Source organism: Syngnathus floridae, chromosome 2, assembly GCF_059516105.1.
Source record: "Syngnathus floridae isolate MCC-2025c chromosome 2, RoL_Sflo_1.0, whole genome shotgun sequence".
NCBI classification, from domain to species: Eukaryota; Metazoa; Chordata; class Actinopteri; order Syngnathiformes; family Syngnathidae; genus Syngnathus; species Syngnathus floridae.
The window spans coordinates 1,654,482-1,679,386 of record NC_142414.1 but is presented as its reverse complement, the minus strand read 5'-3'; the positions used below and the strand labels follow the sequence as shown (position 1 = coordinate 1,679,386).

At 46.9% G+C, this 24,905-nt stretch overlaps 1 protein-coding gene across 6 annotated transcripts in view; it reads right to left on the bottom strand.

Moving 5' to 3' along the window:
• The window catches only part of itpr3 (inositol 1,4,5-trisphosphate receptor, type 3), a 469,401-nt gene that overhangs the window by 260,903 nt on the left and 183,593 nt on the right, over window positions 1–24,905 (bottom strand). For all 6 annotated transcript variants that reach the window (XM_088368417.1, XM_088368419.1, XM_088368416.1 and 3 more), the window contains 2 exons: window positions 8,195–8,276; window positions 5,300–5,415 (listed from right to left, as the gene is read on the bottom strand). In XM_088368417.1, the coding sequence (XP_088224543.1) occupies window positions 5,300–5,415; window positions 8,195–8,276 (198 nt within the window). The remainder of the gene's footprint in view (window positions 1–5,299; window positions 5,416–8,194; window positions 8,277–24,905) is intronic.

Below are 24,905 nucleotides of genomic sequence, written 5' to 3'. Positions count from 1 at the left end.
TGTATCTGGGATCTCTTTCTTTCGGTCATGGCCGATAGCTCGTGAGGTGAGGGTAGGAGTGTAGCTTGACATGTAAATTGAGAACTTTGTCTTTTGGCTCAGCTCTCTCTTCACCACAACGGACTGGTAGAGAGTCTACATTACAGCCGACACTGTACCGATCCGTCTGTCGATCTCTCCATCCTACCCTCGGTCGTCAACAAGTCCCCAAAATACTTGAACTCCTCCACTTGGGGCAGGATCTCATCCCTGATCCGGAGAGGGAATTCCACCCTTACCCGACTGAGAACAATGGACTCCGATTTGGAGGTGCTGACCCTCATCCCAACCGCTTCCCACACGGCTGTGAACCGCTCCAGAGACAGCTGGAGATCACAGCTTGAAGAAGCCAACAGCACCACCCCGTCTGTAAAAAGCAGAGACGTAATGCTGAGGTCCCCAGACCTGACCCCCTCAACGGATGGTGGACCAGAATTTCCTCGAAGCTGTCCGGAAGTCATTCTCCATGGCCTCGCCAAACTCCTCCCACGCCTGGGTTTTTGCCTCAGCAACCGCCGAAGCCACGTTCCGCTTGGCCATCCGGTACCTGATGGCTGCCTCCGGAGTCCCACAGGCCAAAACGGCCTGATAGGACTCCTTCTTCAGCTTGACAGTATCCCTTACCGCCGGCGTCCACCAGCGGGTTCAGGAATTGCCGCCACGACAGGCACCAAGGACCTTTCGGCCACAGCTCCGGTCGGCTGCCTCAACAATGGAGGCGCGGAACATGGTCCACTCGGACTCAATGTCCCCGCCTCCTCCGGGATGTGGGAAAAGCTCTGCCGGAGGTGGGAGTTTAAGCTCTTCCTGACAGGGGATTCTGCCAGACGTTCCCATCATACCCTCACAGTATGTTTGGGTCTGCCAGGTCGGACCGGCATCTACCCCCACCATCGGAGCCAACCCACCACCAGGTGGTGATCAGTTGACAGCTCTGCCCCTCTCTTCACCCGAGTGTCCAAAACATGCAGCCGCAAATCCGATGACACGACTACAAAGACGATCATCGAACTGCAGCCTAGGGTGTCCTGGTGTCAAGTGCACCCATGGATGCACTTATGTTGGAACATGGTGTTCATTATTGTCCCAAGAGCCAGCTTCTGCAGCCGGGGATCAGACCGCCAAGGTTCCCGCCCTAGGCCTCCGCCCAGCTCACTACGCACCCGACCCCTTTGGCCCCTTCCACAGGGGTTGAGCTCATGAGAAGGGAGACCCACGTTCTTTTTTCGGGCTGTGCCCGGCCAGACCCCATGGGCGAAGGCCCGGCCACCAGATGCTCGCCTTCGAGCCCCACCTCTAGGCCTGGCTCCAGAGGGGGGCCCAGGTGACCCGCGTCCGGGCGAGGGAAAATTAGTCCATATATTGTGTTCTTCATAAGGGGCCTTTTGAGCCATGCTTCGTCTGGCCCCTCACCTAGGACCCTTTTGCCATGGGTGACCCTACCAGGGGCATGATGCCCCAGACAACATGGCTCCTAGGATCATAGGGACATGCAAAACGCTCCACCACGATAAGGTGACGACTCATGGATTTGTTTCAGATGTACTGTAATTATTTTCTGTATAAAAATTAAATTTGGTGTTCAAAAAGTCTTTTTTTAAACTTGAGTCTTGAAAAAGAAGGTATCGTCTTATATTCAGGGTCGTCCTATACTCGGGCCAATACAGCATATATATATATATATATATATATATATATATATATATACATATATAAATATATAATTGACAATAGCCTAACATTAGCTTACATGTTATTTTCTAAACCCACATGCTTGTAAAAGTAAAAACGTACCTTTGTGTTTTTTTGTTTCGATGTGCTCCTTTATGTTCCTAGCGCCGCGACTTGCATAGCTGATCATATCTTGACAGAGAATACACAAAACCTTCCCCGGGACATCTACTTTACGGATATGTTCCGTCAGGTACGTGGTTACGGACTGTGTTCCGAGTTGTATGATGACGCTGCTCTCGAGCCATGCCCATCAGAAGCAGTTTTTGATCCCGTTCGACTTGTCTATTTCCCTACCACGATCCTCGTCTTTTTTCTCCAAAACTCCGGATCCGCAGAAAATTCTCATCCCTGAGTTAGAGCGAGCATCACTCGATTTTGAAATTCCCCGTGGACATTTGTTTTAGGGCTCAAAAGTAGCACATGTCCGGGAAAAAGAGGATATCTGGTCACCCTCGTATAGGCAAGTCTTCTGCCGTTGACATCTTTCAACCAATCAAGAAGTTTGCGGCGCAAGTAAACACTACCTCGGCTAAAAAACTACAAATGTGTCGACCGGAAAGGGAGGCACACATCTTGTGGCCTGGAGGGAGTGGGGTGCACCAAAATAGCTTGCTCTGAGCCGCACCTCAGAACAAGTAGAAAAGAGGGACCTGTGATGCTACCAAAATGAGGAATTCAGACAAAACATCGCTGTTCCACCTTATATAGACCACAACTGAATCAGTAAAATATAAACCAGTAGAATTTATTACCGTGGTATGTAAGCTTTAAGGGAACCACTGTAAATTTAGATAAATGTACTATCATCCAAAGTGATCCTGTAAATCAAAGTCAAAGTCAAAGTCAGCTTTATTTTCAATTTCTCCACATGCCAAAGACACACAAAGAAACCGAAATTTCGTTCCCCCCTATCCCACGGTGACAAGACATGGCTCACAACAGACAAACAAGTAAACAAGTATAACAAAAGCGTGCTGAATAAATAATGAATAAATAACACAACAAATAAATAAATAAATAAGAGGAGCAAAAAAAAAAAAAAAAAAAAAAAGGAGCAAGTGCGCGTACAGCAGACATTCTCGAAAATAGCGCAACAGTGCCGCACGCTACGCAGAAGGGGGTAGCGAGTTCAGGGCCCTAACAGCCTGTTATATTTGACCAAACTCTCTTCTTTCAAAAACACATTAAGAACATAACTACAACTGCGTTTTTTCACCTCTCTAATATTGCTAAGATTCGTCCGATTCTTTCAACCCGTGATGCGGAAATTATACATGTGTTTGTTACGTCGCACCTTGATTACTGTAATGTGTCATTCTCTGGTATTCCTAAACCTAGGATTAAAAGTCTACAGTTGGTACAAAATGCTGCAGCGAGACGGCTCACAAGGACGAGAAAGTTTGACCATATTACTCCGATACTAGTCAACTTGCATTGGCTCCCGGTCCACTTGAGATTTGATTTCAAGGTTCTCTTCTTAACCTATAAAACATTGCATAGCTTAGTGCCATCCGATCTGGTACCTTACGTTCCGTCCCAAACCTTTGTTCGCACAACGCTGGTCTTTAGTGACCCCAAGGGCCAGAGAGAAGTCCGCAGGGTCTCGAGCATTCTCTATTCAGGCTCCAGAGCTTTGAAATGCCCTACCAATGATATCAGAACTGCTACCTCAGTAGAAGCATTTAAGACACAATTAAAAGCACAATTTTATGCTATGGCCTTAAATTAACCAATTCGGCTGCAGTTTGTGCTCTCTTCCGAAGTAAAGCAACTTGGATTTTGCTCCTCTCCAGCCTTTCTTCAGATTCTGGCGCCTTGACTTTCAGATAAAATACAAAACTTGCTTTCGTCTGAAAAGAGGACTTTGGACCACTCTGCAACAAGTGCTCTAAAATCTGCATTTACTCTGGACTTGATGAAACACAGTGGACTGACACCAGCAGCTGACATGGCTCCCCAAACCATCGCTGACTGTGGGAACGTCACACTGGATTTCAAGCAACTTGGATTTTGCTCCTCTCCAGCCTTTTCTTCAGACTCCGGCGCCTTGACTTCCAAATGAAATACAAAACTTGCTTTCGTCTGAAAAGAGGACTTTGGAACACTGCGACTGTCCAGTGCTTCTTTTCCATGGCCCAAGTCAGACGCTTCTTCTGTTGTCTTGAGTTCAGAAGTGGCTTGACCATGGGAATACGGCTATTGTAGCCCATTTCCCAGACACGTCTGTGAACAGTGGCTTTTGATACCTGGACTCCAGCTTCAGTCCACTGTGTTTGAAGCTCCCCCAAATTCTGAAAGCGACTCTGCTTCACAATGCTGTTAAGGCTGCAGTCATCTCTCTTGGTTCTACAGCGTTTCCTGCCACATTTCCCCCTTCCAACAGACTTTTTGTGGATGTGCTTTGAAACTGCACTGTGAACAGCTTGCTCTTTGAGAAATTTATTTTTGTGTCTTACCCTCCTGATGAAGGGTGTCAATGATGGTCCTCTGGACAGCAGTCAGATCAGCAGTCTTCCCCATACTTGTGATTTAGTTTACTGAACCAAGCCGAGTGTTTTTCAAGGCTCAGGAAACCCTTGCAGGTGTTTCGAGTTAATTAGACGATTCAAGTGATTAGTTGAATACCCTACTAGTATACTTTTTCACGACATTGTAATATTTTGAGATAGGACATTTGAGTTTTCTTAAGCAGTATGCCATAATAAGCAATATTAAAATAATAAAAGGCTTGCAATAGTTCAGTTGATTAGCAATGAATCCTGAATGTATGACATTTTTGTTTTTTTAATTGCATTACAGAAAAAAAAAAAAATATATATATACGCCTCCCCTGCCATCATGAAAAGGGGAAAAACTAATTAAATTGTTTTTATTATAAAGTCATTTTCCTTTTAATCTCAATAATTTTGTATCATTTTGAACCAAAAGCGCTGATTTTTTATAATTATTTTAAAACCGAAGACGATTCGCTCGGAGGAGCCAACTTCCTGTCTCGCCTCATCTGAGGATTGCGTAATCACACGGCTGCCTATGTTGACAGGCTATGCAGTTAGATAGAACTGCTCTCTGTCTTTATGTCGCTGTTTAAGTGTTCTAACACTGTGGCTATATTAACTAATTTCCGTAGTTAAGCTGATGTATTGAATATCTAGTGTGTTTTGTCATCTGTCTGTAACGTCGTGTTTCTTAAGATGAACAAAATGGCTTTGAAAAGAGACGACGAAAGGAGGCTACGTCAGTGCGTCCCCAGTCATGAACCTCACCGCACGTCACTGATATATACACACACACGCACCAACCCACGCACGCGCACACACATACATAAATACATATGTAATCAGCTGTTTTTGCACTGATAAACCTGTCTTGTGACTGGATCATTATTATTGTAGTTCAGGGTTATAACACTACGGGTTTGGGAAATCAAGATCAGTTTTTGGGAGTTGGAAACATAAGACTCTTCTATTATTGGAAAAAACAAGAACACTTTTTGATGAAAACGCTTTTGGGAGACTTGAGAGCTGACCTGTAGTAGGTAAGTACGTTCTCGTCATGGGCATTGCCTTGACGGGCCTCCTGAGCGAGCTGCCTTATGCTCTTCTCCTGCTTCTCATTGATCTTGTCGGCCCACACCAGCCACACCTACAAGAAACAAACATCTTTTATTTGGAGCACATAATGGATTCAGCAGCAGGGGTAGGAAAAGTGAGAATATTTTTCTTTACTTCACTTTGCAACAAGTAAATGTATCTCAGGGTGGGGCTTTTTCTAAGACCATGTTCAAGACCTACCGTTTCAGTTGAGCTTTTAGTATATTCTAATATTTTTATTATTTTTAAAATTTATTTTCTGTAGATTCATTGCAAGCCTTCTCTATGTCCATTTTGAACACTGGTTTGAAGACCCATTTTTAAAATGAAAAATTAAGGAAGATGAAGTAGGGTTACAGAGTGTCTTATAAGTCTCATAACTCATAAATCTCCTTGGGGTATTTCCCATTGACGCCTAAGAATTTAAAATTCTATGATTAATTTTAAATTACCAGGCCTGAAGGTGGGGCTCTAAGTGGCCGGGCCTTCGCCAATGGCACAGCCCGAAAAGGAAACGTGGGTCCCCCTTCCCATGGGCTCACCCCCTGTGGGAGGGGCCAAAGGGGTCGGGTGCGTAGTGAGCTCGGCGGTGGCCAAGGGCGGAAACCTTGTCGGTCCGATCCCTGGCTGCAGAGGCTGGCCCTTGGGACATGAAATGTCACCTCTCTGGCTGGAAAGGAGCCCGAGCTGGTGTGCGAGGCAGAAAAGTTCCGACTAGACATAGTTGGACTTGTCTCCACACACAGTTTAGGTTCCGATACAAGCCTTCTGCCAGCTGGACTCTCTTCCACTCTGGGGTTGCCCATGCTAAGAGGCATCGAGCAGGTGTGGGCCTACTTATTGCCCCCCGGCTGGGCGCCTGCACATTGGGGTTCACCCCAGTGAACGAGAGGGTAGCCTCCCTCCGTCTTTCCTGAATGTTGTTTTGTGCCTATGCACCGAACAGCAGCTCAGAGTACCCATTCTTTTTGGGGTCCTTAGAGGGAGTGCTGGAGAGCGCTCCTTCAGGGAACTCCATCGTTCTCCTGGGTGACTCCAATGCTCACGTGGGCAATGACAGTGAGACCTGGAAGGCCGTGATTGGGAGGAACGGCCCCCCTTATCTGAACCCGAGTGGTGTGCTATTGTTGGACATCTGTGTGCGACACACATTGTCAATAATGAACACCATGTTCAAACATAAGGGTGTCAATGTGTACACCTGGCACCAGGACACCCTAGGCCGCAGTTTGATGATCGACTTTGTAGTCGTGTCATCGGATTTGCGGCCGCATGTTTTGGGTGAAGAGAGGGGCGGAGCTGTCAACTGATCACCACCCGGTGGTGGGTTGGCTCCGATGGTGGGGGAAGATGCCGGTCCGACCTGGCAGACCAAAACGCTCTGTGAGGGTCTGCTGGGAACGTCTGGCAGAATCCCCTGTTTGGAAGACCTTCAACTCCCACCTTCGGCAGAGCTATTCCCACGTCCCGGAGGTGGCGGGGGGCATTGAGTCCGAGTGGACCATGTTCCGTGCCTCCATTGTTGAGGCAGCTGCCGCAACTGTGGCCGTAAGGTGGTCGGTGACTGTCGTGGTGGCAATCCCTGAACCCGCTGGTGGACACCGGCGGTAAGGGATGCCGTCAAGCTAAAGAAGGAGTCCGATTGGGCTGTTTTGGCCTGTGGGACTCCGGACGCAGCTGACAGGTACCGGATGGCCAAGCGGAACGCTGCTTCGGCGGTTGCTGAGGCAAAAACCCGGGTGTGGAAGGAGTTTGGCGAGTATCATCGATGCCAGAGTTTGGTTTGCATTTCCGGCAGTAAGTCGGATTCTTTCACAGTGAGGGTTGGACTCCGCCAACGCTGCCCTTTGTCACCGGTTCTGTTCATAACTTTTATGGACAGAATTTCTAGGCGCAGCCGAGGCGTTGAGGGTGTCCGGTCTGGGGACCTCAGCATTGCGTCTCTACTTTTTACAGACGACGTGGTGCTGTTGGCGTCTTCAAGCCATGATCTCCAGTATTCACTGAAGCGTGGAGCGGTTGGGATGAGGGTCAGCACCTCCAAATCTGAGTCCATGGACCTTGGTCGGAAAACGGTGGAATGCCCTCTCCGGATCGGGGATGAGATCCTGCACCAAGGGGAGGAGTTAAAGTATCTTGGGGTCTTGTTCACAAGCGAGGACAGGATGAAGCATGAGATCGACAGACGGATCGGTGCAGCGTCGGCTGTAATGCGGACTCTGTACTGGTCCGTCGTGGTGAAAAGAGAGCTGAGCCAAAAGGCAAAGCTCTCAATTTACCAGTCGATCTACGCTCCTACCCTCACCTATGATCACGAGCTATGGGCCATGACCGAAAGAAAGAGCTCCCGGATACAAGCGGCCGAAATGAGTTTTCTCTGTAGGGTGTCCGGGTTCTCCCTTAGAGATAGGGTGAGAAGCTCGGTCATCCGGGAGAGCCTCGGAATAGAGCCGCTGCTCCTCCACGTTGAGAGGAGCCAGATGAGGTGGCTCGGGCATCTCATCAGGATGCCTCCTGGACGTCTCCCTGGGGAGGTGTTCTGGGCATGTCCTACCGGCAGGAGACCCCGTGGACAACCCAGGATGCGCTGGAGAGACTATGTCTCTCAGGTGGCCTGGGAACGTCTTGGTATCCCCCAGGATGAGCTGGACAAAGTGGCTGGGGAGAGGGAAGTCTGGGAGTCCATCCTAAAGCTGCTGCCCCCGCGAACCGATCCCGGATAAGCGGAAGAAGATGGATATCCATCTATCCATGGATGGATGATTAAAGTGTCTGTGATTAAAGACATTCATTGATTGAATAATAAATGTGTTTAGGAAAACTTTTATTACCTCATCTTCATCTACATAGTCGTCAATCTCCATATGCTGCGTGGGGATTTCAACAGGGGCCACATCTTTAGGCGCCCGCCGTCTGCAATCAAACAAAGTCAACAAAAATTGCTGACGGCGTGGAATTTTTATCTTTTATAGTTAAAAAAATATTTAAATTAAACTTCAGTGTGAAATGTAAAACTAATAACACCTTCCAATCCCCTAGAAGTAGATTTTTTGGCATGTACGGCATCTGGCTACCTGTTTACCCAATATGCTTTTAGTACATGTCAAGACATTGTTCTAAAGACAACCGAATAGTTCTACTACGGCAGGATTAACACTTAGTTATGTCCAGTTAGCTGTGTAATTTTGAAATTGATGATTGTGGCTCTTCAATTTAATTCCAATTCCTAACGATTGTTGATTCAGATTTTTAACCCCCCCAAAATATACATATATATATACAGTTGTATGCAAAAGTTTGCGCACCCCTGATCATTTTCATGATTTTCCTTTATAAGTCATTGGTTGTTCGGATCAGCAATTTCAGTTAAATATATCATACAGCAGACCAACACAGTGATATTTGAGAAGAGAAATGAAGTTTATAGGATTTACAGAAAGTGTGCAATCATTACTTGAACAAAAGTAGGCATATGCATAAATTTGGCCACCCCAACAGAAAAATCCTTTTGCAGAAATAACAGCCTCGAAATGCTTCCGTTAGCTTCCAATGAGAGTCTGGATTCTGGTTGAAGGTATTTTGACCATTCTTCTTTACAAAACATCTCCAGTTACGGGTATTTAAGGTGGCCACTTGCAAGTTGTTCTCCTTTTTGCATCTTCTTTGAAGAGTGGTAACATGGGAGCCTCAAAATAACAGATTCTTCAACGTCATAGTTTAGGGGAAGGATACAAAAAGCTAGCTCAGAGATTTCAGCAATCACTTTGCACTGTGAGGAACATAGTGAGGAAATGGAAGACCACAGGCACAGTTCTAGTTAAGGCCCGGAGTGGCAGGCCAAGAATAATCTCAGATAAGCAGAGGCGAAGTCTCAAAGTCAAAGTCAACCCACAGAGCAGCTCTAAAGACCTACAACTTGATCTTACTGCAGATGATGACACTGTGCATTGTTCAACTATTCAGCGCACTTTGTACAAGGAGATGCTGTATAGGAGAGTAATGCAACAGAAGCCTTTTCTGCACACATGCCACAAACAGAGTCATTTGAAATATGCTGAAGCACATTTGGCCAAGCCAGTTTCATTTTGGAATAAGGTGTTGTGGACTAATGAAACTAAAATTTTGTTATTTGAACATAACAAGGGGTGGTATGCATGGCGGAAGAAGAACACAGCATTCCAGGACAAACACTTGCTACCCACCGTCAATTTTGGCGGTGGTTACATCATGCTGTGGGGATGGGTGGCCAGTGCAGGTACTGGCAATCTTGTTAAACTTGAAGGTCGCAAGGATTCCAGTCACTGTCAGCAGATTCTTGCGAACAATGTTCAACAATCAGTGACGAAGTTGAAGTTGCCCAGTGGACGGATACTTCAACAAGACAACGACCCCAAACACTATTCAAATTCTACTAAGTTTAGTGAGTGACTCAAAGGGCTACTTTTGTGACTTTTTTGAGTTATAAAAAGGGCTATTTTCAACCAGTATTTATTTTTAGATTTTTTTTTATGTATGATTTTTCTCAAGAACTTTATTTTTGAGAACCTCAAAAAACAACAACAGCAGTTAAAGCATGCTACTGAAACGAGAGTTGATATTTCGGGGTTAGCACTCTCCTGGTTTAGTTTTTACCTCTCAGAGAGGACCCACCTTTGGCTTTGGAATGCCATCCTGGTAGGGGTATCCTCCTATCTGTGGTCCCTTCTCAAGGTTTCTCAATTTCCCCAGTAGGTTTTTTTTCAGTTTTTCCTTACCCTCCTGGGAGTTTAAGATCAGGGGACGTTGAGAATAATTGTCATTTTCTGGTACATGTGAAGCCCTTTGAGACTAGTCTGTGATTTAGGGCTATATAAATAAACTTGACTTGACCCACCGACCGAGTAGTTCATGGCAACGCGACTTCTAAATACAACATTAGTTTTCATTGTTATATAAATGACACAATTATACATGTCGTTGGAAATGAAAAATGTATTATAAATGAATGTATTACAAAATGAATTAATTTTTTTCTGGTCTTCCCATGTCTAGTATTAAAAGTTTACAGTAAGTACAAAATGCTGCAGCTCTCCTGCTCACAAGGATAATACATTTTGATCGTATTACCCCGATACTAGCCATTTTGCATAGACTCCCGGTCCACTTGAGATGTGACGTCACAGTTCTGTTACTAACTGTTATAGTGGTGCTTGCTCTAACTTCTTTGCAAGAACCACACGTGAGACAGTTTGGCCATTTTACGCTTGCAAGCGGAGAAGCCATCAGCACCCTGTGGTACAGAGGTGCTTGAAAGCAGTCTGACTTGGGCCTCTTGGAAGGGAATATTTATTGAGAGAAAACAGGGTGGGGGTGACAGTGAACAGGTTTCAGGGGTCACCTCTGCAACCTGGTTAATCAGTGCAGAGGGTCTTAGCTCTTTGTTTCACAAGGTTGTGGAAACAGAAACTAGTGGAGCATTTTAGATAACTAACGAAGCAAGAATGTTTCAACATCATTTGGAAAGTTTCAACAACTGAATGTGGAAACCTTCCAGAGTCAAGGAAAGGTGAAATGTTTTCACAAAGTTAATGATTCTAATCTACATTCAAACATAATCATATGATCACAACAATTTGTCAACCCTAACACTAACATATAACATATTAATTGTCTTCAAGCCTTCTTACCTCGTTGACCTCGTTATACCATATGTCCTTTGTTCACAAAACGCTTTTAGTGGTCCAAAAAGACGTCCGCAGGCATAAGAGCATTTTCTATTTGGGCTCCCAGGCTTTGGAATGCCCTACCCACAATTATCAGAGCTTACCGTATTTTCCGGACTATAAGTTGCAGTCCTCTCCGTGAGTCGTCACCTTATCGTGGTGGACGGGTTTGCGTGCCCCTATGATCCTAGGAGCCATGTTGTCTGGGGCTTCATGCCCCTGGTAGGGTCTCCCATGGCAAACGGGTCCTAGGTGAGGGGCCAGACAAAGCACGGCTCACAAGCCCCGTTTGATGAATAACATAAATGGATTGCGTTTTCCCTCGCCTGGACGCGGGTCACCGGGGCCCCTCTGGAGCCAGGCCTGAAGGCGGGGCTCGAAGGCGAGCGTCTGGTGGCCGGGCCTTCACCCATGGGGCCCGGCCGGGCATAGCCCAAAAAGGAAACGTGGGTCCCCCTTCCCATGGGCTCACCACCTGTGGGAGGGGCCAAAGGGGTCGGGTGCAGTGTAAGCTGGGCGGCGGCCAAAGGCAGGGACCTTGGCGGTCTGATCCCTGGCTGCAGAAGCTGGCTCTTGGGACATGGAATGTCACCTCTCTGGCTGGAAAGGAGCCCGAGCTGGTGTGCGAGGCAGAAAAGTTCCGACTAGACATAGTCGGAGTTGCCTCCACGCACAGTTTGGGTTCCGGTACAAGCCCTCTCGAGAGGGGCTGGACTCTCTTCCACTCTGGAGTTGCCCACGGTGAGAGGCGTCGAGCAGGTGTGGGTATACTTATTGCCCCCCGGCTGGGCGCTTGCACATTGGGGTTCACCCCGGTGAACGAGAGGGTAGCCTCCCTCCGCCTTCGGGTGGGGGGACGGGTCCTGACTGTTGTTTGTGTCTATGCACCAAACGGCAGCTCAGAGTACCCACCCTTCTTGGAGTCCCTGGAGGAAGTACTGGAGAGCGCTCCTTCTGGGGACTCCATCGTTCTACTGGGTGACTTCAATGCTCACGTGGGCAATGACAGTGAGACCTGGAAGGGCGTGATTGGGAGGAACGCCCCCCCGGATCTGAACCCGAGCAGTGTTCTATTATTGGACTTCTGTGCTCAACACGGATTTTCAATAATGAACACCATGTTAGAACATAAGGGTGTCCATGTGTGCACTTGGCACCAGGACACCCTAGGCCGCAGTTTGATGATCGACTTTGTAGTCGTGTCATCAGATTTGCGGCCGCATGTTTTGGGTGAAGAGAGGGGCGGAGCTGTCAATTGATCACCACCTGGTGGTGGGTTGGCTCCGATGGTGGGGGAAGATGTCGGTCCGACCTGGCAGACCCAAACGCTCTGTGAGGGTCTGCTGGGAACGTCTGGCAGAATCCCCTGCCTCCATTGTTGAGGCGGCCGACCGGAGCTGTGGCCGTAAGGTCGTTGGTGTCTGTTGTGGCGGCAATCCCCGAACCCGCTGGTGGACATCGGCGGTAAGGGATGCCGTCAAGCTGAAGAAGGAGTCCTATCGGGCCGTTTTGGCCTGCGGGACTCCGGAGGCAGTTGACAGGTACCGGACGGCCAAGCGGAACGCGGCTTCGGCGGTTGCTGAGGCAAAAACCCGGCCGTGGGAGGAGTTTGGCGAGGCCATGGAGAATGACTTCCGGAAGGCTTCGAAGAAATTCTGGTCCACCATCCGGCGTCTCAGAAGAGGGAAGCAGTGCAACGTCAATTCTGTTTACAGTGGGGATGGCGTGCTACTGACCTCGACTCGGGACGTCATTAGTCGGTGGGGAGAATACTTCTGTTAGAAAAATTGTATATATATGTTATCATGCGTTCTCTAATGAGTACTTATGTTAGGGTTTTCCAGGTTATCTTTATCATAGGATTATGTTGGAATGCAACAGGTAATAAATACCTTACCTTGTCCTCCTTATCACAAGGTCGTAAAACATCCCCTGACATGTTTAGACTAGAGGACAAGGGCTTTATCCAGTGTACCCAAACCCCCACTCTGTTTCTCTTAATAAATATCCCATCGCAGGAACGAGGGTTCAGACTTCATTCTGGAGTGAGTGAACTCTCCACCTGCAGGTGTCTAAAAGAACTTGCTTGTCTCCCGTGTGGTTCTTGTAAAATATTGTTTGAGTGAGCAAATCTCTAACATTTTGGTGCCGAAACCCGGGATCTCTCATACCCATCATCTGGCTGACGGAGGACGACGCGCTGCACACCGTCGACGGGCCAGCGTCCACTAGCCGGACCTGGTAAAGAAAGACCTGGGAAGGAAATTCTTCGCTGGGCCAGCATCTTAGGTCTGCCTTCGTCTGACAGAGGTGGATTGACGGGACCCGGCAGTGCAACGAACCAGGAGACAAGTAAGTTAAAAGCCTGAAGTTGTGTTGTGTTGTTAAACGCGTAACACGTAGAGGTGCACAAGAGATACGGCTTTGGTTTGTCCGAGCTATGAGATACGGCTTTGGTTTGTCCGAGCTATGAGATACGGCTTTGGTTTGTCCGAGCTATGAGATACGGCTTTGGTTTGTCCGAGCTATGAGATACGGCTTTGGTTTGTCCGAGCTATGAGGCCTAAAAAAGCGCTGGAACTTGTGTGATTGAGTGTGTGACTGGTAGGATAAATTGACTAAATAGCAGTTCTAGCATTGATCCACGGCAATAATACAGGCTAGTAATTTGTTGAAAGGTCAATTTAAACCTGCATTGAGGATCCTCAAATAAATAAATAAATAAATAAATAAATAATAATAATAATAATATTTTTAAAAAAAAATTAAATTGTATAACCTAAAACTACTAGAATTAATATGGGAAATAAAAACGGTAAATCTCTACCTCTTGACGGAGATGAGAAGTACATGGCGAGTAGATTTCTTAATTGTATGCAATATATGCCAAAGTGGAAGAAAAAGTATGAAGTAGAAGGGAAGTTGAGAGTTGAAGTGTGGAAGATAGTAGTTGATGTTTTGGAAGAGAGTGTGGATAAAAAGAAAAATGGACTGAAAAAGAAAAGAAAAGAGAGAGAATTGGATTGTGCTAAAATGTGGTTAAAAGCTTCACAAGAGAGAAAAGAACAAATCCAAAAGACAAAAGATAGAAAGATGAAAGGTGATGAGGCTGAGACTATGTTTGTCAGGCCGGAAGACAATGAGGCCACAGTGCGCAGGCGCACTGCCGCGGCCACGGCTCCAGCCGAAGCTCAAGCAGAGGAGCAAGAGGGGCCTTCCGCTCGTACACAAAACTTGTATCCAAGCTTAACAAACCTGCAGCCCCCCCCATATAACAGCAAAAGAAGTCAGGGTCACATTAGTAGGAGTCCTGTACAAACAAGAAGTTTGACCACTGCTGCTAGATTTTCTCAAAATTTAGACAAGGTTGATGTATGCCCAATGATACAGGTGCCAAACCCTAATGTAGGGGAAGGCCAACTCCCACATACATATGTTTTCCGGCCATGGACTTTGGAAGAGGCAAGAAAAGCAGTTGAAGGGGTTACCCCTGTTGCTGAAGACCCAGATAAATGGGCAGAGGACATGGCTGGAATTATACATTCCTATAGACTGAATGGACATGAGGCAGGAGAAGCTGCAATGTCCTCCTTGGGAAAAGACTGGGCGAAGGTTAGAGGAAATTATACAGGTAGAAATATTCAAGGGCCTTTTCCCTATCCCATTGAGGAAAATCAATTGGGAGGGGAGTATGCAGCACAATGGAATAGTCTTGTGCAAAGAGTGCGAACTATATTTCAAAGACGAGCGAATTATGGTCATTTGGCAGGAATAAAACAGAAGCCTGGCGAAGATACTGATGATTTTCGTTTGAGATTTGAAAAAGAATTCAGGGTGCATAGTGGCATCCCATTCAATGATACAGCTGAGAGTGCTTATCAACAACAGCTTAAAAATGCGCTCCTCACTAATTTCCGCCCTGAAATAGGCAACTGGGTGAGGAAACATTTGGTGGAAGTGGACGTTGCAAGTGTGACAACAACTATGCAATGGGCCAGACATGCTGAAAAAGTGATCAAAAAAGGCAAAAGTTCTGATGTATTTCATCTAGATAATGATGATGATGAACTAGATGAAGATACAACAGTCTTCTTCCAAGGGTCCCAGCAAGGCAGAGGAAGAGGTAGAGGCCAACAAGGTCACAGGCCGCCATATAATTCAAAACCCCCACGAGATACTGACAACTGTTGGAACTGTGGGAAACGAGGACACTTTGCAAGAGTGTGTCGTTCTGCAAAGCAATATCAATCAAAGGGTGCAGGAAGGGGCAGAGGAAAGGCCAAATTCTCAGCATGACTAGACCCCCCCCCTTTGACCTCTGGTGCTCCTATAGAGGAAGAAATAGTAGATGTCCATACAGCATGGGACATTCTGAGTGCATTAAAAGAAAAACCATATGTTACTCTAAACATTGGAGGCAGTGATGTCGAGTTTTTGTGTGATACCGGGGCTTGTAAAACCGTGATAAAAACTAAAGCCCCAAATCTAAAAGCCTCCCAAAATACTATTTGGGTGAAATCTGCTGATGGGCAGGTACACAAGGAGAGTATCTCTAATCCAGTTGAAGTGAGAGATAAGGAAACTGGAAGCATGGTTTCAGTTTCGATTGTCCTATCTCCAAAATGTCCCATAAACCTGCTGGGACGAGATCTGATGACTCGGTTGGGAATTGCAATAATTCCAGTAAAGGATGGCATGCGAGCATGTAGAGTGAGAGATGTGGACTCATATGCTGCACAAGCAGGTGAACAGATTTGCTGCTCCTATGCCATCCCTCCTGAACGAAATCCTAAACTCCCAAGCAGATTGCTGAGTGAAGCTCGAAAACAATTGTCCCAACCTGAATCAGAAATGACTTGTACTGAATTACATGTCACCATGAATATTCTCACTGATCCACAAGATGACTATATTGGAAGTTTTCTCAGTGACACAGAAGTAACTTTAACAATCACTGCTCTGTACACTGATCGCAGGTCATTTGCGGCTGCTGCTGTGCTCTTGCCCGCTCCTCAGAAAGACAGATACAAATTGTCGGCTGTACCCCACATCTCATTGTTTAAACCTCACAGTATAACGTGGGCAGATGTGGGTTCCCGAATTAAACTTGCTGGATCTGTGACTGATTATGAGGACAAAGGTGATGGGTGGAGCTACAGTACCAGTTGTGACGTGTGGAAGCAAACAGTGTGTGAAGTGGCTGTGGGCAGAGCAGGCGCTTGTGCGCTGCCCTGACTAGTTGACATTTGTTTGAATGAAAAGGAGGAGGGGGAATTGGCTGGGCTTCCTGAAAAACTGTGGACCAAGGGCCCATCTGATGTAGGACTTTTAAAATCCATTTCCCCAGTACAGATCAAACCAAGATCAGAGTGGCGTCCGAGAGTTAAGCAATATCCTTTGAAACAGGAGGCAATAAATGGGATTGCCCCTGTTATAAATGATCTTTTGGCAGGAGGAATCATTAGGGAATGCTCGGATTCTCCTTGCAACACTCCCATTTTTCCAGTCCAAAAGGCCGACAAAATTAATTGGCGAATGATACAAGACCTACGAGCAGTAAATGATGCAGTGCAAACAAGAGCACCCGATGTGCCTGACCCACACAGACTTCTGAACACTTTGAAACCTAATCAGAAGTTTTTCACAGTAATTGATCTCAGCAATGCATTTTTCTCAGTGCCAATTCACCCAGACTCACAGTTTTGGTTCGCTTTTACCTTTAAAGGACAAAGCTATACATACACCAGATTGCCACAAGGATTTGCTGATAGTCCAACTATTTTCACTCAAGCTATCATGGCCTGTTTGGCTGATTTTCAGATGTCAAACAAAAGCCAACTTCTAGTTTATGTAGATGATCTCCTGGTAGCCTCTGAAACTGAAGCTGCTTGCAAGGCAGACTCCTTAGCATTGTTACACTATCTCTGCAAAACAGGGAATAAAGTGAACAAAAATAAGTTACAATGGGTCCGACAGGAAGTGAACTATTTAGGTCACACTTTGTCGGCTTCTGGAAGACAGATACAAAGTACCAGAAAGCAGATTATTTCAGATGCACCGAAACCTGAAACAAAAAAACAAATGATGTCATTTTTGGGGCTCTGCAATTACTGCAGAGCATGGATCCCACATTATGCGGAGAAAACACAACCGTTGCTGGATATTGTGCATGGAGTTCCCATGACAATGACAGAAAAAATCATGTGGACACCAGCAGCGGATGATGCTTTTGTAGTGCTGAAACAGGCTCTGGTAGAAACCACAACTCTTATCTTGCCAGACTACAATAAAACCTTTGTGCAAACAGCAGACTGCAGGAATGGTTTTATGACCTCAGTGTTGCTGCAGGGTCATGGCAACAAACTAAGACCGATTGCATTCTATTCAAAAAAACTGGATCCAGTGGCTCTGTCTTTGCCAGACTGTGTTCAAGCAGTATGCGCGGCAGCGCTTGCAGTGAGACAATCTGCAGATGTGGTGCTCTTTCACAAAATGGAGCTGCTAGTTCCACATGCTGTAGATGTGTTGCTGCTGCAAAGCAAAATGAACTTTTTGTCACCAGCCAGACATCTGTCCTACACTGCTATACTTCTGTCACAACCACACATCGTGATAAAGAGGTGCACAGTCCTTAACCCAGCAACGTTGATTCCGTTGCCAGGGGATGGAACACCACATAACTGTTTGGATGCTACAGAACATCTACAGCTGCCCAGAGAAGATTTAAGTGACACGCCGCTTGATAAAGGGGAAAAGTGGTTTGTGGATGGATCATGTTCAAAGGATCCTAAAGGAAACAATCAAAGTGGTTATGCAATTGTGAAATTGCCAAACCAGATTGTTGAAGCAGAGAAGCTTCCATACACCAAGTCGGCACAGGCTGCTGAGCTGATTGCTCTAACAAGAGCTTGTCAATTAGCGGAAGATAAGGAAGTCACTGTATACACAGACAGTCAGTATGCGTTTTCTACTCTGTTCTATTTTGCGAAACAATGGGAGCGCAGAGGGATGACAACATCAACCGGTAAGCCGGTTACCCATGCCTCCTTGTTAAAAGACTTGTTGCAGGCCATTCTTTTACCTGCTAAACTAGCTGTGTGTAAATGTGCTGCTCACACCACAGGCAGAGATGAAGTCTCAAATGGAAACAGATTAGCAGACAAAATTGCAAAAGAAGCAGCTGCAGGGAGACATGGCCATGAATTTTTTTTAATGGGTTCAGAGGACACACAACTCATAGATAAGACTATACTGGCAGATATGCAGGGCAATGCTCCAATGGTGGAGAAACGAATGTGGACGACAAAAGGTGCAATAGTGGATACAGATAATATCCACCGCATCAATGACAAACCTGTTTTACCAAAATCACTTTTTAAGGCAGCAGCGCTTGCGACACATGGGCTTTGCCATGTGTCGACAGGAGGGATGAAGACCATCATAGATCAACAATTCACTACCTTTGGTTTAGATGCTTACTTAAAAAAAAATTTGTAAAGCATGTCCTGTTTGTGTGAAACATAATCCACAAGGAAACATGAGACCTAAGAGAGGCTCATTTCCAAAACCCTCTTATCCATTTCAAATCATGCATATGGATTTTATTGAACTCACACAAAGTGGACCTCACAAATACTGCCTAGTGATGATTGATGCATTTTCCAAATGGGTGGAAATAGTTCCGTCTAAACGTGCAGATGCCTTAACAGTGGCAAAAGCCATCTGCAAAACCATCATACCAACTCATGGCATCCCCCAGACCATTTACAGTGACAATGGTCCACACTTTGTGAACCAAGTTGTGCAGAACATGGCTGTACACCTTGGAATAACGTTAAAAAACCACTGTGCTTGGCATCCTTCGAGCGCAGGCCTGGTTGAACGGGCAAATTTTACCATCAAAAGCAGGTTGAAAAAATGCATGGAAACAACAGGCAGACCTTGGCCAGAGTGCCTCGACTTAGTGAAGCTCTATATGAGAATTACTCCCACTTCAGAAGGACTAACACCTTTTGAAATCATACATGGGAGACCATATAGACTACCAGTGTTCCCTGCAGATTTGCAAAAAGCAGATGAAGAACAGACCTTGGCAGATTATCTTATCAGGACGCTCAAACTGAAAGATGTGTCAAATGCAAATTTACTGCCGCCTGATCTCTCTCCCTCACAGGTGGACAAGCCCATCAATCCAGGAGACTGGGTCTATATCAAGGTCATCAAAAGAAAGAACTGGGCCAGCCCACGGTGGGAGGGACCATTTCAAGTTTTGCTTGCTACTCCCACGGCGATTAAAATTTCTCAACGGCCCAGTTGGATTCACCTCAGCCACTGCAAGTTGCAGAGAGTGCTGGACCCCTAATTCGGAGTGGTGGGGAAGGCTAACTACAAAGGGGCTTCATCGTTTAGGGTGAGGCGTCTCAATGTTGGTGAAGAATCCATCGATCCCCACTCCGCTAGGCGAGGGGATGTCCCAGTGTCTCTGCCATCCTAGTAGCAATGGGGCTCCATATGCCAGATGGATCCTCTGCTGCGTTGTGGTTGGAGCGTGCTATGGTCTATTGACTCATCTGAACAGACCAAATGACAATGTTGCCCGTGGTAAACGATGGTCACATGATGAGAACTTTGAGGACTGGTCATGGGACCCCAGAAACCCATACGAAACCAACACTTGGTACCGGTATGTCAGGTTCACTGTGAGAGCTCACACACAGGAGGGATGCTATGTGTGTTCGAAACTCCCCCCTTCCTCCACGCAAGTTCGCTTGGAGGCCAGAGCAATGAATGTCACTGAAGCAAAATGTATGGCATCCATGGGAGGAGTTGGATATCAGCACCGTGCCGTCACAGTCAAGGATGCCGACCCTTACCGCCCTGGGCTTGCTGACGGTGCCTGTGATCAGCTATTCTGGACAAATCTCAATGTGACTGTTAAAGGACGAACAATACCACAAGTAGCCTACACAGAGAGACCAGCTGGAGTGAATTACACATGTTACATCCAAGGTAACAAGACCCACGTCTGCATTAGCGACGACTGCTCTCCAGGAGGAAACTGGATGGGAGCTCTGGACATCACCGATGAGTGTCAAGATAAGAGAGCCATTTCAGGTGGTGAGGGCTCTCCCACCAACATGGCTACACCATCGAACGGAACGTACTTCATACAGAATGGCTGGTGGCTTTGTGGTCACAAGGTTTATCCGATGCTGCCTGCCAACTGGACAGGAGTGTGTGCACCAGTGTGGGTGACAGACCACACCTACAGGATACGACACCATTTGTTGACAGGAGCACATAACTCTACTGGACGTCGACGCAGGGCAGTTGCAACCTTTGACCCTCATGACCCTGTCTGGGGTGCGAACGTTCCAGATGACCATAAAGTATGGTCCGTCGGAGACAAAGTTGTCCTTGCGCTCTTTCCTCAGATTGGGGTTGGGAAACTATCGCTCTTCATCGAGACACTGAACTATCGTTTTCAATCCTTTGTGAATCTCTCACTGCAAGTCAACGATGGACAAAATAGAGAGATTCGGGCTATTAGACTGATGGTCTTGCAAAACAGGATGGTTCTGGACTTGTTGACGGCAGCACAAGGTGGTGTGTGCCACATCATTGGGACTTCCTGTTGCACATACATACCAGGAGAAAATGACACCCACATAAACGACGCCATGAATTCGCTGAAGAACTTACAGCAGGCCATGTCTAAAGACAAGGTCCCACATCAGTTTGATTTCTTTTCATGGCTATTCTCTGGCAACTGGTGGCAACTGCTGTTGAAATTGCTGTCTCCTGTGCTTGTTGTGCTTGTGGTGTTGTGCTTGTTTACGACCTGCGTTATCCCATGTTTGAAGTCTGCTGTGTCGAAGTTTGTGTCCTCTACTGTAGCCCAGGTTCATATACAACTTCTTAGAGATGACGGATGTGATGACGATAATGAAACGTGGATTGCGTAGATGCTGTTCTATTGAGCATGTTTTACAGAAACTTGATGATTTGACCATCGAAAATGCTTCGCAGGTGATGGATACAATGATGTACTGTTTCTGTGTTTTTCTTTTTATTTTTTTTATTATTGATAGCATTCTGGTCGCCTGTGGCAACGGGGCCGTGTAAGAATTTTCCTGCTAATAACATCTGGCCAGCAGGTTTTTCGCTTACACAATAAGTTTGATTTGGGGTATTGAGGTAATGCCTCATCTTCACTAGAAGGTGTTGCTATCATTGTTTGTTGTTTTTATTTTTACCATTCTACTTTCTTCATTATACGTATATATGTTTTTTTTACTTGTCTTTGTTGTTTGGGGTAGCATAATCATATGATAAATCAGGAGGGAGATGTTAGGGTTTTCCAGGTTATCTTTATCATAGGATTATGTTGGAATGCAACAGGTAATAAATACCTTACCTTGTCCTCCTTATCACAAGGTCGTAAAACATCCCCTGACATGTTTAGACTAGAGGACAAGGGCTTTAGCCAGTGTACCCAAACCCCCACTCTGTTTCTCTTAATAAATATCCCATCGCAGGAACGAGGGTTCAGACTTCATTCTGGAGTGAGTGAACTCTCCACCTGCAGGTGTCTAAAAGAACTTGCTTGTCTCCCGTGTGGTTCTTGTAAAATATTGTTTGAGTGAGCAAATCTCTAACAACTTATTCATAATGTTACTGCTCAGTATGCTTGCTGCTTTTGCCTTGCTTATTCTTATCTTGTGCAACAGAACAGAAGTATTACGGCTGGGTCAGGGGCGAGATGACGGTTGTGTCAAACAAGATACTGCTGACATCTCAGTGTCCACCAGAACAGATCGTGAAAACAACACGTCAAACAATGCGTCATGAACCTTCTGATCTTCCTTAAAGAACGTCACTTTCTCTTTCTATCTCTCGGAATCCAAGAAAGTCATTGATTGCTTAAACTGTTTTGCTGATATAGCCATATCTGCACGCAACACTTTGTGCATTACTTTTTGTTTCTTTTCTTACGAGACGAAGCCCACAATCTTTTTTTTCCCTTACTCTCAGGGGCTAATCGTCTCACACTGTGGGTAGGGCGTTCCAAATAAAAAGAGCGAGGAGTGTAAACAGATTTTTAGTGTATTCAGATTGTAGAAAGCAATCTGTATCGCACTCCTAGCGAGAAAAATCAATATTCTGCCTCACTTGTTTTTGTCTGCTAATCCTTTTCTCTTATTCAGATATTCAGTTAGCACTTTGAACCTGACAACTTCGAAGACCTCCTCAATTCCACCTACACGCCTTCCATTGTGGAAGCAGGGCCTGGGGACTCTGAGGCGGACTCCCCAATCTCTGGGGTCGAAGTCACTGCGGTAGTTAAAAAACTCCTCGGTGGCAAGGCCCCGGGGGTGGATGAGATCCGCCCGGAGTTCTTCAGGGCTCTGGATGTTGTGGGGCTGTCATGGCTGACACGCCTCTACAACACTGAGTGGGCATCGGGGACAGTACCTCTGGATTGGCAGACTGGGGTGGTGGTTCCCCTCTTTAAGAAGGGGGACCGGAGGGTGTGTTCCAATTACAGGAGAATCACACTCCTCAGCCTCCCCGGTAAGGTCTATTCAGGGGTGCTGGAGAGGAGGGTTCGTCGGGAGGTCGAACCTCGGATTCTGGAGGAGCAGTGTGGCTTTCGTCCTGGCCATGGAACAGTGGACCAGCTCTACACCCTCGGCAGGATCCTCGAGGGTGCATGGGAGATCACCCAACCAGTCCACATGTGTTTTGTGGACTTGGAGAAGGTGTTCGACCGTGTCCCTCGGGAGGTTCTGTGGAGGGTGCTCCGGGAGTACGGGGCGCCGAGCCAACTGATGAGGGCGGTTCGGTCCCTGTATCACCGATGCCAGAGTCTGGTCCGCATTTCCGGCAGTAAGTCGGATTCGTTCCCAGTAAGGGTTGGACTTCGCCAAGGCTGCCCTTTGTCACCGATTCTGTTCATAATTTTTATGGACAGAATTTCTATGCGCAGCCGAGGCATTGAGGGGGTCCGGTTTGGGGACCTCAGCATCGCGTCTCTGCTTTTTGCAGATGACGTGGTGCTGTTGGCTTCTTCAGGCCGTGATCTCCAGCTCTCGCTGGAACGGTTCGCAGCCGAGTGTGAAGCGGTCGGGATGAGGGTCAGCACCTCCAAATCTGAGTCCATGGTCCTTGATCGGAAAAAGGTGGAATGCCCTCTCCGGATCGGGGATGAGATCCTGCCCCAAGTGGAGGAGTTCAAGTATCTTGGAGTCTTGTTCACGAGTGAGGGGAGGATGGAGCGCGAGATCGACAAGCGGATCGGTGCAGTGTCGGCAGTAATGCGGACCCTGTACCGGTCCGTTGTGGTGAAGAGAGAGCTGAGCCAAAAGGCAAAGCTCTCAATTTACCGGTCGATTTACGCTCCTACCCTCACCTATGGTCACGAGCTTGACCGAAAGAACGAGATCCCGGATACAAGCGGCCGAAATAGGTTTTCTCCGCAGGATTTCCGGGCTCTCCCTTAGAGATAGGGTGAGAAGCTCGGTCATCCGGGAGAGACTCGGAGTAGAGTCGCTACTCCTCCACGTTGAGAGGAGCCAGATGAGGTGGCTCGGGCATCTCATCAGGATGCCTCCTGGACGCTTCCCTGGGGAGGTGTTCCGGGCATGTCCCACCGGTAGGAGACCCCGGGGACGACCCAGGACGCGCTGGAGAGACTATGTCTCTCAGCTGGCCTGGGAACGCCTTGGGATCCCCCGGGATGAGCTGGATGAAGTGGCTGGGGAGAGGGAAGTCTGGGAGTCCCTCCTAAAGCTGCTGCCCCCGCGACCCGACCCCGGATAAGCGGAAGAAGATGGATGGATGGATGGAAGTTTTTAGTCATCCAGTCTTTGATGGCTGTGAGGCAGCAAGTGAAGGTGGAGAGGATGGATGGGAGATTGTTTTAGTGGTGATGTAGAGTTGTGTATCGTCGGTGTAACAGTGGAATTTGAGACCATGGGGGCAGATGATGTGTACAATAGGAAGCATGTACAGAATGAAGAGAATGGAGCCCAGAACTGATCCTTGAGGGACTCCGTGTACAACAAGGGTGGTGTGGAATTTGTGTTGGTTGATGGTGATGTAGTGATATTTGTCAGACCAGTAGGATTTGAGCCAGGAGAGGGCGGTGTTGGTGATGCTGATGGATTCCAGGTGGTTGAGAAGAATGGAGTTGTTTACTGTGTCAAAGGCAGCACTTAGGCCAAGGAGGAAGAGGATGGTGAGAGAGCCAGAGTCAGAGGAAAGCAGGAGATCATTTGCGACTTTGAGTAGGGCCGTTTCAGTGCTGTGGTGTGTACGGAAACCAGATCGAAATGTTTCATGCAGGTTATTTGAGAGGAGGTGGGTTTTGAGTTGAGTTGCGACGGCTCTTTCCAGTAGTTTTGACAGAAATGTGAGATTAGAGATGGGTCTGTAGTTGTTGGGGTCCTCGGGGTCAAGGCTGGGTTTTTTGAGAAGAGGAGTGATGGCTGCAGGCTTAAGAGGTGAGGGGACTATGCCAGAGGCGAGGGAGGAATTGATGATTTCTATGATGAGATGGGCAATAGGGGTGAGGCAGTCTTTGATGAGTTAAGATGGCATGGGGTCCAGGGTGGAGGTAGAGGATTTCATGGTGGAGAGTATTTTGGAGAGGTCAGGAGAAGTTATGGAGGAAAAAGTTGATAGCCGGGGGACAGATGATAAAAATAATGTGGGTTCAGGTTGTGGGGTCGTGAAGGGGGAGGACGCGACCTGGTGGTAGATGTTTTCTATTTTAGAATTGAAAAATGACAAAAGCGTGTCACATTTCTCTGGGGTGAATGATGAAGTGTTGTCGTGG